The sequence below is a fragment of the Leucoraja erinacea genome, chromosome 6 (genome assembly GCF_028641065.1).
Source record: "Leucoraja erinacea ecotype New England chromosome 6, Leri_hhj_1, whole genome shotgun sequence".
NCBI lineage: Eukaryota > Metazoa > Chordata > Chondrichthyes > Rajiformes > Rajidae > Leucoraja > Leucoraja erinaceus.
In genome coordinates this window covers 71,145,165-71,159,278 of record NC_073382.1, presented here as the reverse complement: position 1 = coordinate 71,159,278, position 14,114 = coordinate 71,145,165, and the positions used below count along the sequence as shown (strand labels likewise).

At 41.5% G+C, this 14,114-nt stretch overlaps 1 protein-coding gene across 10 annotated transcripts in view; it reads left to right on the top strand.

The window, feature by feature from the left end:
* LOC129698286 (phospholipid scramblase 1-like) overlaps positions 1-9,399 on the top strand; it is a 58,206-nt gene extending 48,807 nt beyond the window's left edge. For 6 of the 10 annotated variants that reach the window (XM_055637342.1, XM_055637348.1, XM_055637349.1 and 3 more), the window contains 2 exons: positions 7,518-7,613; positions 8,769-9,399. In XM_055637342.1, coding sequence (XP_055493317.1) covers positions 7,518-7,535 — 18 coding nt within the window. In that variant the 3' untranslated portion in view covers positions 7,536-7,613; positions 8,769-9,399. The remainder of the gene's footprint in view (positions 1-7,517; positions 7,614-8,768) is intronic. The other 4 variants (XM_055637345.1, XM_055637341.1, XM_055637346.1 and 1 more) reach the window with 1 other exon arrangement.
* The last annotated feature ends 4,715 nt before the right edge of the window (positions 9,400-14,114 follow it).

The following is a 14,114-nucleotide window of genomic DNA, read 5'->3' as shown; positions in this document are numbered from 1 at the left end:
AGCTGCACTCCAGCCTTCACGAAGGTGATCATCTGTGTGGTGGGGCGTTCACGTCTACAGCTGCTGATTTCCAATGGGTTTGAGAACCTGGTCGTGACGCCATGACCGGCCCTGCCCAAGAGCCTTTGGGTAACAGCTCAGGATGTGTTCCAACGTCCCCTTGCCTGAGCATTGCGGGCAATCTGGAGATTCCGCTTTGCCCCAGATGATGAGGTTCGATGGGCTGGGCAGGACATTATATATTGCCTGGACCAGGAACTTAATGCGCTGTGGTTCAGTCTGCCAGAGCTCAGTCCATGTGACTTTTCGGTCCATGGCCTCTTAATGATGTTGCTCATCTCATTTCGATTCGGTGAACTCCAGGACATAACTTACTGAAACGCTGTATAAAATTAAAAAAAAGATTCCTTGTATCCTTCTTGGATGTTTTGTCTGGATTTTTTTGTGTTTTCCCTGCTCCTTAAGCCTAAGCTATCTACTAATGGGAAAGCTTCCTTCTCTATATTCATTATTCAGGAGGGATAGACAGAAAGGAAAAGGAAGTGGGGTAGCGTTACTGATTAGAGAGGGGATTAATGCAATGGAAAGGAAGGACATTGGAGGATGTGGAATCGGTATGGGTAGAGCTGCGAAACACTAAGGGCCAGAAAACGCTGGTGGGCGTTGTGTACAGGCCACCTAACAGTAGTAGTGAAGTTGGAGATGGTATCAAACAGGAAATTAGAAATGCGTGCAACAAAGGCAAAACAGTTATAATGGGTGACTTCAATCTACATATAGATTGGGTGAATCAAATTGGCAGGGGTGCTGAGGAAGAGGATTTCTTGGAATGTATGCGGGATAGTTATCCAAATCAACATGTAGAGGAACCAACGAGAGAGCAGGCTATTTTAGACTGGGTATTTATTGAGTAATGAGGAAGGGTTAGTTAGCAATCTTGTTGTACGTGCCCCCTTGGGCAAGAGTGACCATAATATGGTTGAGTTCTTCATTAGGATGGAGAGTGACATTGTTAATTCAGAAACAATAGTTCTGAACTTAAAGAAAGGTAACTTTGAGGGTATGAGACGTGAATTGGCCAAGATTGACTGGCAATTAATTCTAAAAGGGTTGACGGTGGATATGCAATGGAAGACATTTAAAGGCTGCATGGATGAACTACAAAAATTGTTCATACCAGTTTGGCAAAAGAATAAATCAGGGAAGGTAGTACATCCATGGATAACAAGGGAAATCAGGGATAGTATCAAAGCGAAGGATGATGCGTACAAATTAGCCAGAAAAAGCAGCATACCGGAGGACTGGGAGAAATTCAAAGACCAGCAGAGGAGGACAAAGGGCTTAATTAGGAAAGGGAAAATAGATTATGAAAGAAAACTGGCAGGGAACATAAAAACTGACTGCAAAAGTTTTTATAGATATGTGAAAAGAAAGAGATTAGTTAAAACAAATGTAGGTCCCTTGCAGTCAGAAACAGGTGAGTTGATCATGGGTAACAAGGATATGGCGGACCAATTGAATAACTACTTTGGTTCCGTCTTCACAAAGGAAGACATAAATAATTTGCCGGAAATAGCAGGGGACCGCGGGTCAAAGGAGGGAGGAATTGAGTGAAATCCAGGTTAGCCGGGAAGTGGTGTTGGGTAAATTTAATGGATTAAAGGCCGATAAATCCCCAGGGCCAGATAGGCTGCATCCCAGAGTACTTAAGGAAGTAGCTCCAGAAATAGTGGATGCATTAGTAATAATCTTTCAAAACTCTTTAGATTCTGGAGTAGTTCCTGAAGATTGGCGGGTAGCAAACGTAACCCCACTTTTTAAGAAGGGAGGGAGAGAGAAAATGGGGAATTACAGACTAGTTAGTCTAACATCGGTAGTGGGGAAACTGCTAGAGCCAGTTATTAAAGATGGGATAGCAGCACATTTGGAAAGTGGTGACATCATTGGACAAAGTCAGCATGGATTTACGAAAGGTAAATCATGTCTGACGAATCTTATAGAATTTTTCGAGGATGTAACTAGTAGCGTGGATAGAGGAGAACCAGTGGATGTGGTGTATCTGGACTTCCAGAAGGCTTTCGACAAGGTCCCACATAAGAGATTAGTATACAAACTTAAAGCACAAGGCATTGGGGGTTCAGTATTGATGTGGATAGAGAACTGGCTGGCAAACAGGAAGCAAAGAGTAGGAGTAAACGGGTCCTTTTCACAATGGCAGGCAGTGACTAGTGGGGTACCGCAAGGCTCAGTGCTGGGACCCCAGCTATTTACAATATATATTAATGATCTGGATGAGGGAATTGAAGACAATATCTCCAAGTTTGCGGATGACACTAAGCTGGGGGGCAGTGTTGTGAGGAGGATGCTAGGAGACTGCAAGGTGACTTGGATAGGCTGGGTGAGTGGGCAAATGTTTGGCAGATGCAGTATAATGTGGATAAATGTGAGGTTATCATTTTGGTGGCAAAAACGGGAAAGCAGACTATTATCTAAATGGTGGCCGATTGGGAAAGGGGGAGATGCAGCGAGACCTGGGTGTCATGGTACACCAGTTATTGAAGGTAGGCATGCAGGTGCAGCAGGCAGTAAATAAAGCGAATGGTATGTTAGCTTTCATTGCAAAAGGATTTGAGTATAGGAACAGGGAGGATCTACTGCAGTTGTACAGGGTCTTGGTGAGACCACACCTGGAGTATTGCGTACAGTTTTGGTCTCCAAATCTGAGGAAGGACATTATTGCCATAGAGGGAGTGCAGAGACGGTTCACCAGACTGATTCCTGGGATGTCAGGACTGTCTTATGAAGAAAGACTGGATAGACTTGGGTTTATACCCTCTAGAATTTAGGAGATTGAGAGGGGATCTTATAGAAACTTACAAAATTCTTAAGTGTTGGACAGGCTAGATGCAGGAAGATTGTTCCCGATGTTAGGGAAGTCCAGGACAAGGGGTCACAGCTTAAGGATAAGGGGGAAATCCTTTAGAACCGAGATGAAAATAACTTTTTTCACACACAGAGAGTGGTGAATCTCTGGAACTCTCTGCCACAGAGGGTAGTTGAGGCCAGTTCATTGGCTATATTTAAGAGGGAGTTAGATGTGGCCCTTGTGGCTAAAGGGATCAGGGGGTATGGAGAGAAGGCAGGTACGGGATACTGAGTTGGATGATCAGCCATGATCATATTGAATGGCGGTGCAGGCTCGAAGGGCCGAATGGCCTACTCCTGCACCTAATTTCTATGTTTCTATGTCTATGTTTATCTATCTAAACTCTTCAAAATCTTCTGTAGCTATTAAATTTCCTTTCAGTCTCCTTTGTTCCAAAGAGAACGGGCATAGTTTCTCTGTGTTAACTTTATCACTAATATCTCTCATTGCTGGAACCATTCTGGTTAATTTTCACCCTTTCTAAGTCCTACCTAAAACATGACCAGAATTGGATGCAATTCTTGGGTTGTGGCCCAACTAGTGTTGTGTACTATTTTAAATAGTTTCCCTATTTTTGTAGTCTGAGCAAAATTTAGTGTTGGGGAACTCGGTGGGTAAGAGAACATCGGTAGACAAGTGGTGTTTCAGGTCAGGACCCAACTTCAGACTATGCCTTTATTTAAGATTTCATGAAATCTATATTCTTCACATTCTCTCAACTTTGAAGGATTTATGCCCCTGTACATCCAGGTCCTGCTCTTGCAGTGCAGCTTTCAAAAACTCTGCCGTGTAGTCAATACTGTTGCATTATTCTTCCTCCCAAAGTGTTTCACTTTACCCTGGCTAAATTTTATTTGATGCTTGATTACACTTTCAGCTAGTCTGTCTGTGCTACCTTGTAGCTGATATCTACCTTTCTTGCTGTTTATTGCACTTCTAAGCTACATTTCATCCACAAATGCATGGCTTGTCTAAATTATTAAAATCTTTCTTTTGAGTTCGCATCCACGATGAAATGTATTCAATTTTGCGCTTTGTTTGCTTTGTTAACCTTTGGGAATTTGGGAATCTTTACAAAATGAATGAAGCTGCTGTTCGATCCATGTTATCAATTATCATTGGACACTTTGGAATCACATTCTCCTGGATTATGGACAGTAAAGGTTTTACTATATGACTGTAGTAAACGGGTCCAGAAAATGGCAAATATAACTTCTAACTGCTGATCCTTAAACAGGTGGGGTCGATCATAGAGAACACTCCATCTACCCTGATGCATGTACATGGCTCAAGCATCTAGATGAGAGGTTGTGGTTGTTGCTTTGTTAAAGCATCAACTGTGTGAAAAACAATTGTTTGTTGCTTCTGGTTCTTTTCCTAAATTTGTCCTAGAGTAACCGATTCATCTTCCACTGGAACAGTTACTTCATATTTAATCTGATCAGAATCCTTCCTGATTCAGAATACCTTGGCTGACTCCCCTTGACTATTTTGAGTCAAGCTGATTTAGGTTGCCCATCTAGTGCAGGTTCTGCAACTCTGCTTCCAATTTGGGATGTGGTGAATTGTCCTCTTGAAGGTATTGACATGGGGAAAATCAGGAACAGGGTACCGATTTTGGATGATCAGCCATGATCATATTGAATGGCGGTGTTGGCTCGAAGGTCTACTCCTGAAACCTATTTTCTATGTTTCACATGTGCAACCGACTAAGAAATAGCCACTACTTCCCTGGAGCTAAAGATTTAAAGCAAAAAGTAGCTGCTCATTTACGCTGGGCTTTTCTTATATTCCATGGAATTTGTGAGCTAAATATAATCTTTTAAGGACTATATAGCTACATCCCCAGTAGACTACATCCTGCATTCTCTTTTAAAATGGTAGAAATTTAATTAAAATTGCTGCTGTTCATTCTTCAGATCATGGTGAATTACTTTGTACTTAGCATTTAATTCAATTTGCCTTCCAGTTACCCACTTCGCCCATGTTCAATTTGTAATTATCTACCTTGTTTATGAATTTTCTGTTCGCCACAAACTTTGCAATGATGTGGTCATAAACTGTTTCCTGGGAAACGTAGCTGTACGCATCCTTTCAATTTATAAAAAGCAACAGCCGACACCATTTATTGCCTTCCATTTATAAACCACTGTCCTTTAATTCCATGGGTTTCAATTTTGGTAATGTTTATTATGTGGTAGGGATTTGCCTTTGGCAAAACTTCAATTACACCATTCTCATCAAACCCCTCTTACTGTATCAAAGACCATCATCTAAGATGAGTTTTATTTTATAAATTCGAGGTTTATTTCATTTACTCACTCTTTCCTGATATCAGGTCATTTTGAATCGGATTATTATACCTCAAAACATTCCCTGTATCTGGCCAACTGGTCTGTAAATACAAGGTTTATTACTCTCCTCATCTTCTGTGTAACATTTTCAATGCTCCCATAACTAAGCAGAATTTAACATTATGGTCACAGCTTATAAGCACATGGAAAGATGACTTCGTTGCTGTAATAGAAACATAGAACCATAGTAAATAGGTGCAGGAGGAGGCCATTTGGCCCTTTGAGCCAGCACCGCCATTCATTGTGATCATCCCCTATCAATAACCTGTGCCTGCCTTCTCCCCATATCCCTTGACTCCACTAGCCCCTAGAGCTCTGTCTAACTCTCTCTTAAATCCATCCAGTGACTTGACCTCCACTGCCCTCTGTGGCAGGGAATTCCATAAATTCACAACTCTCTGGGTGAAAATGTTTTTTCTCACCTCAGTCTTAAATGACCTCCCCTTTATTCTAAGACTATGGCCCCTGGTTCTGGACCCACCCAACATTGGGAACATTTTTCCTGCATCTAGCTTGTCCAGTCCTTTTATAATTTTATATGTTTCTATAAGATTGCCCCTCATCCTTCTAAACTCCAGTGAATACAAGCCTAGTCTTTTCAATCTTTCCTCATATGACAGTCCCGCCATCCCAGGGATCAATCTCGTGAACCTACGCTGCATTGCCTCAATCACAAGGATGTCCTTCCTCAAATTAGGAGACCAAAACTGTACACAATACTCCAGATGTGGTCTCACCAGAGCCCTATACAACTGTAGAAGAACCTCTTTACTCCTATACTGAAATCCTCTTGTTAAGAAGGCCAACATTTCATTAGCTTTCTTCACTACCTGCTGTACCTGCACGCCAACTTTCAGTGACCGGTGTACAAGGACGCCCAGGTCTCGCTGCACCTTCCCCTTATCTAACCTAACCCCATTGAGATAATAATCTGTCCCCTTGTTTTTTCCGTCAAAGTGGATAACCTCACATTTATCTATATTATACTGCATCTGCCACGCATCTGCCCACTCACTCAACCTGTCCAGATCACCCTGCAACCTCCTAACATCCTCTTCACAGTTCACACTGTCACCCAGCTTTGTGTCATCCGCAAACTTGCTAGTGTTGCTCTTAATTCCCTCTTCCAAATCATTAATATATATGATAAACAGTTGCAGCCCCAACACCAAGCCTTGCGGCACTCCACTCGCCACTGCCTGCCATTCTGAAAAGGACCCGTTCACTCCTAATCTTTGCTTCCGGTCTGCCAACCAATTTTCTATCCATGTCGACACCCTACCCCCAACACCATGTGCTCTAATTTTAGTCACCAGTCTCCCGTGTGGGACCTTATATAATGATATAGTTGAAGGTAGGGCAGGAGAGTAAGGGCCTGCCCCACTTTGCGATTTTGTCGGCGACTGCCGACGTCATTGACTGACGTACCAGGTCGCTGAAAAACCGTCAAGTTGTACGACAAGCTACGACGCAAGCTGCGCCAATCCGGCTTCACAAGTTTTCGGGACCTGGGACGGCCAATACAGCGACAACATACGACAACCTGCGACATCCTGCGACCGCATAGACGTCAAACAAAGACAACCGAGGTCAACATAAGATAAGACAAACTACGACACTGCGACATCTGAAGACAAGTAACGTCATTTTGATCCGTATCTTGATGCAGGCACTGTCGGCGGTTGACGTATGATGATGCAGGTTGTCGCAAAAGGAATTTGCCGAGATCATGACCTTGCGACATCGTATGTCACCTGGCGACAAACTAGGCCAACCTACGACAGGCAAGTTCAAGCCCACTGTCACCGCATGGTTTTGAACATTTCAAAATCCAGCGGTGACAAGAAAAAAGTGACGACACTTGCTTTAGATAAGGGAGCAATTACATAGACAAATCACAGCGATGCAAGAATAATGCAGTTACCATTTCAGTGTGAAGTATTTAGTGGAATTTTCAAAGTCCATCTTATCCTGTGATCATTTGACATTCAGACTTGCACACTTTCAGTAAGGTTCATTGTTTACAATCAGAAGAATGATATTTCACTTAACTATCCCTTCCTGCCTTGTCCCAGACGTTGACATTGATCACCAAAAGATAAGTGAAAGTGTCCCTGGTGTATTTATTTACATATTGAGTTCTAAAGGCAATGTTAATGCCCAAGGTTGTGTATTTACCATATTTCTAAAATTTAGAATAATCGAGCTGTAAACATTGTTAATAACTTTCTCTTTAGGACTTTTTTGTACTTTGAGCAAAATTCTGGAGGGAAACACGGAGCTTGGCAGATGATGTAGCTAAAGAATAATATAACTTTGCCAGAAATATCATGGTAAGATTTTAGAGAATGGAGAAGCTTTTTACAGATTCAAACACAACTCATTTATTGTAATCACTACAGTTTTTCAGTGTGTCTTCTAACGATATTGCCAGGGGATTTTTTTTTTGTGTTTTGAAAGATTTATGTAAACTAATTCTGCAGTTTGTGTATTAATTTTGCCTAAATCTTTTGGGAGCAAAATACCTGAAACATTTTTGCACTGTTTAAAAATAGCAGAGTAGGTGAACTAGGTGGGGGTTGGGAAATTGGAGAAGATGAAACCCTGAGGGTGAAATAAATGGTTGACTGTGGTCAAAGAATCTTTTGTTGAAATTAAAGGCAGCCGCCTGTTTTGTGAATTTTATTCCTTCTAACTGATGTAATCACTTGGCCCATTTGGTAATGACTGTATCCACCATCCCTACTCTGCTGCAGTGCTAATTCTGGCACAATTAGATCTAAGTAGCTCTTTCCTTGAAATGGCGTGACCCAACATTAATACATCAATGTCTAGTTTGGAAGAGTTTTTCATGTCACATTGGCTAAAACTGATCCAGCGTACGTACATGCACGTGTACTGTACCTCCTGAATACTATTGGAATGATAGATAACCTTTATGATTTGGATGATTTCTGCACTTGTAAAACCAAGGACCACATGACAATACGAAAATGCCGACAGCAGATTGCTCGTATCGTCCAGTATTGCCTAAATTTAGAATCCAAGAATCCTCGTCTGAAACATGTTGCCATGTCACATCATATTCTTAACCATTGATGCAATCTAACTTATTTTCTTGCAAATGCATCTCTAATGCTGCCATAGCATTTTTTTTTTAATGTAATAATAATAATAATACATTTTATTTATGGGCGCCTTTCAAGAGTCTCAAGGACACCTTACAAAAATTTAGCAAGTAGAGGAAAACCATGTAAGGGAATGAAATAAATAGTAGAGACATGACCAGTACACAAATTAAAGACAGAATTCAGTTCAAAACACAATATGAGGCAATTCAAGCACAGATGAAAAGGGAGGGGGACGTGGGGCTAAGGATAGGCAGAGGTGAAGAGATGTACACCATGCTTTGTATATCATTGGCAATTTCAAAGACATTTATCTTGCTAAGAGATGCATCCTCTAATGTTTTGTCTTTTGTCATTCAGATGCTACTTCAGTAAGGAATAAAAATGATCTGCACGACTTTGCTGACATCCAGTTATGTGCCTAACTCAATGTGGATCAATAGGGATGAAAGAAATTCACTGGTATTCCTTTGCGAGCTTGCAGTTTTTAACCTGCAGCAATGTCTTCATTTATGATTTAACAAAGCCACAGGTGTCATTTTGAAATGTGGATTTGCGTTTTTATATCACACAAGATTGTGATTTATCAGTGTTTACTGTTTTGTCTGTAATAACATTGTACTGTTACTAGAATAAACTGAAATTATTTTCTGGGTATTTCCTTCAATCTATTTTCACTTTGCTACTATAATAAAGCAAAATATAATGGAAAGCCATGTACGGGGATCTCTGGGGGTCCTGTAATATATTCAGTGTAGTTTGAGACCTTGAATGGGGTCAGCTCCAACCTAACTCTAAAGCATTTTGTTGAGTTTGTTCTGTACCATAATATGTCCTCAATATACAAAAATAATGTACATTTGCGTCAGACCTCACTTTCAATAATGCTGATATTTAGCATCAAAATCTTTGATTTAATTTTTTTTTAATTCAGCCTGACATAACGAGTTAATGCCAATAAAAGTGGATGTTATTTATACTTGTGCCCTGGATTTTATGTTCCAAAACATTTTTAAATCCATTGTTGAAACATTTGTTTCAATCATTTGCTATCTCCAAAGATCTAGAAGCTTTTTAAATTTCTCAATAGGCGAGTTCGGTATTCTAAAAAACACAAGGAATCATGGGATTTGTCAAAGGTCGTTTGGGGGAAAAAAAGGGAACGCAGCGCTGTATAAACTGTGTATAAATTGTTAACTATTCTACCAATGAATTAATCTAGAATTCTGTCAACTCAATACTACTGGAATAAGAAAATATTACTTGTGTTTGAAACATTTTCTTATCTTTATTCATAATTTATGTGTAAAAATATATTTAGTCTGAGGCAGGCAGCGACTGTATCATTGTGATGTGGGCTGATGCTTTACCTACCGGCGGTGTGAATATACCGTTAAGACAGGAGTCAGCAACCTACGGCCCACGGGTTGGATCCGGCCCATAACCCAAAATCATCCGGCCCACAGGAGTATATTTGTAGTGACTAGAATGTTGTTCTTGCCTTCATTGCGACCTTGCCTAGAGTTGTCCCAGTGCTCGGGCAAGGCAGCTCTCCTGGATGGTTTTGACTGGGATGGTTTTCATTGTGAAATTCACAGTGTCTGAGTTATTAACCAGAGTGAACACCCACTCCTGTGGACATTTCTCACTGTGAAGTCTGTCACATACGGATTCCTCCGGCTGTTGGTCAGTAATTGGATTGATCTCTGAACCAGTGGCCGCGGATCTACTGCTGTGTGTTCTTTCCGAACTGAACTCACTGTGGAATGAATCCATTAACAGAGCCACTCTGCTGCTGGATTCTAAGTTATCCCTGCCATCCCTATGAAACCCTCCTCATCCCCATCAGATACCGAATTCTCAGAGCCCAGGTTAAATGCGGCTAGTACGGTTAAGTCAGTGGAAACGGCCGCAAATTGGGGGGCAATGAGTTTATTCAGAGAAGTAACATTTTTATTTTTGAAATTCAATTTCAATGCTAGAAAGAAGCAATCAGGAAAAAGTGAAAATATAGAACATTTAAGGTGGCACAGCAGTAAAGTTGCTGCTTACAGTGCTTACATTGCCAGATATCAATCCTGACATAGGGTGGTGTCTAAATGGAGTTTGTATGTTCTACCCGTGATCTGTGTGGGTTTTCTCAGAGATCTTCGGTTTCCTCCCATACTCCAAAGACGCACAGGTTTGTAGGTTAGTTGGCTTGATATAAATGTAAATTGTCCCTAGTGTGTGTAGGATAGTGTCAGTGTGTGGGCATCCCTGGTCAGCGCGGATTCGGTGGGCCGAAGTGTCTGTTTATCTGAACTCTAAACTAAACTCTAAAATCGATTGTGAGTGTGAATAATTCTTTTACATTTGCTGTTTCTCATACAGAAAATGCTACTCCAAGTATTAATGTGACATGCACTTAAATCACGACAGTGAAAAGCTTTGTTTTGCATGCTATATATAATCAGATCAGATAATACAATACATAAATATAGTCAAATCAAACTTTAGTACACTAGTTAGAGCAAAGGGAGCAAAGTGCAAATAAATATGTCCATGATCATTTCTGATATGTAGGGCAGCACAGTGATGCAGCTGGTAAAGTTGTTGCCTCACAGCTCCAGTGACTGGTTTAATCATGACCTCTGGTGCAGTCAGTATGAGTTTGCATGCTCTCTCTTTGACTGCATGGGGTTTTGTCTGGGTGCTCCGATTTGCTCCCACGCCCCAAAGATATGTGGGTTTGTAGGTTAATTGTCCTCTGTAAATTGCACTAGTGTGAAAGGAGTGGACGAGAAAGTGGGATAACAGAACTAGTGCGAATGGGTGATCAGTGGTCAGCATGGTATTGTGGGCCGAAGGGCCTGTTTCCATGCTGTATCTCAAAACCAAAACCAAATAAAAAAATATATAATCCCTTGACTGCTGTGGGATGTTGCTGAGGGGTTAGACTGTGCTATTATAGACAATGCAGACACTGCAACAGATTTAGTTGCTAATTCACCATAAATGATAGGACCAAAGCAGAAAGCTGTGAGAAGGAGGAGATTGTGATCACAAGCAGCTGAGGCATTGGTGAAAGGGAATACGGGAGATCTGCAGCTACAACTGGTTTGGGAAAAGGCAAGGGAAACGGTCAAGAAGCAGAGAGCAGGTTTCCACATTGGCTACAACATTGCAGTTGCACATACCTGTCCATGCCCCGAGATCATCCGTCTTGCCCGGCAGGCCTCTGGCATTAAAATAGGTGCAATTCAATCCACAGCTCTTCCTTGCTCCCTGCCCACTGGTGGACTTTGCTTATTCTGTCCACTGAACTTTCTTTCATCAGCATCCATGCTGACTTCCAGCCTCTCATCTACCCCAGTCCTGCATTGGATCCCATTCCCCTGCCAATCTAGTTTGATACCTGTGCAGCAGTAGCAAACCTGCCTGCCAGGGTATTGGTACGCCTCCAGTTCAGGTGCAACCTACCCTCTTGTATTCACCTGTCCTATCTTCTGTTCCTCCCCTCACTCATTTCACCCAGAAGAAGATCACTATCCTGAAAAATCTGCACTCCCTACCATTTTGCAATACCACCTTTTCCTACCCATGTCACTTTTGATAAGGTGCACAACGACTTCTGGCTGCTCAGCCTCTCCCTTGAGAATGTCTTGCAGCCGCTCCAAGATCCTGGATCCTGGCACCAGGGAGGCAACACACACCATTCTGGAACCATAGAATTGGTTGGCCAGGTGCACTGACGAATGGTTGGAATTTAATGCAGAGAAATGTTGCATTTTGGAAAGTACCTACATGGTGAATGACAGGGGTCTGAGAGGTTGTGTAGGCTGGGACCCAGGAGTGCAGGTACATAGTTCCTTGAAGCTGGTGTTACAGGTAGATAGGGTGGTCAAAAAGGGGTGATCTTATAGAGGTGTATAAGATCACGAGGAATAGATCTGGTAAACACACAAAGTCTCTTGCCCGCAGTAGGGAAATTGAGAACCAGAGGGCATAGGTTTAGTTCAGTTTAGTTTATTGTCATGTGTACTGAGGTAAAGTGAAAAGCTTTTTTTTGTTGCCACTCAACAGAAAGGCAATACATGATGACAATTGAGCAAGGAAGATGTACAAGGAGAGATTTTATAGGAATTTGAGGGGTAACTTTTTCTCACAAAGGATGATGGGTGTATGGAATAAGCTGCCAGAGGAGGTAATCACACCATTTAAGAAACAATTAGAGAGGTGCACGAATAGGACAGGTTCAGAGGGATATGGGCTAAACACAGGCAAGTGGGACTAGTGTAAATGGGACATATTGGTTGTTGTGGTCAAGTGGGGTTAAAGGGCCTGTTTCCACACTCTATGACTTTGACTCCACTGTGCCAGAATAATTCTGTGAAGCTATGCAATAATTTAGAGCCTGCAGATATGTGGTGGAATTTTTCTCCTGAACAAATATACTCACACCAATGTGGTTACCCACAGTACAATATTTCTGTGGCTTTAAATGTGATTAGTGAATATTTAATAAAATGATTGGGCATTTCTGAGCAATATATTACTGTCATTAGTTACAAACCAATAGGGGATGGAATTTGCCTTCCACTCAAACTCTTTGTGTCACTCATCTTTTGAACCTTACTCTCAAGTTATTTCACAATGAAACCTTAAGTGCTTAGTGGTTTTCAGTTATAGAAGGAAGGTGAATAATCCACCCTGTCACACCTAAATGAGCAGAACTCTTGATGTTCCAGTGCACAATCTGACACAACTTGTTAGGTTTTCATTCCTGTGAATAAAAAGGAAAACGAGCAGAAGTTTGGTGCAGATCATGAACTCAGCTGATGCTGCCTAATTCCTGCTGGTCTTTCTGAAATGGATCTCCTGGGCATCCTTCCAAAACACAGGAGGTTGAAGGATGAACTCTTAGCCTTAGCCAACTAATATAAAATTTGTTGGACAGTCCCTTTGCAGGATTCCTTGTGTAGACAATCACCAAAGATGCTCACAGTTAAAGAACAAAATTGTATAAAGTTATGGTCTAAATCGTTATGCGGGCAAATGGAACTAGCTTGGATGAGTTGGGCTGGAGGGTCGGTTTCCATACTGTATGACTATTCCCCTCTAATAACACTAAATGGACTGTGGATTGATGCTTTAATCTCATTAAGATCTAGCAAGCAATGTTGGTTACTGAAATCCATTTAATGATTTCTCCTATTTCTTTTAATGCCAACCATTCTAAACGCTGTCTTGGCCTTTTAGTTTTAGAGATACAGCTCAGTCACAAGCTCTTTGGCCCACCGAGTCCGTGCCGACCAGAGATCCCCAAATATTAACACTATCTTACACACACTAGGGAAAATTTACATTTATACAAAGCCAATTAACCTACAACCGTGTACATCTTTGGAGTGTGGGAGGAAACTGAAGAAAGCTAATCAAGAATATAAAGGAGGATAGTAAAAGCTTCTTTAAGGGCCTGTTCCACTTGTTTAGAAGACCCTAGACAAATTGAAAAAAATGTCAAGGTTGTGTTGACTCGCCGAAGTAAAAGACCTCCTACGACCTCCTACAACTATGTCTACGACCTCCTACGACGATGTCTACGACCGCCTGTGACTATGTCTGCGACCTCCTACGACCCCCCTCGACCTCAGTGTTCTACACCTAAGACCAACTACAACTAGCTACGAGTGGAAAATGATCACATGATAAAATTATGTCATG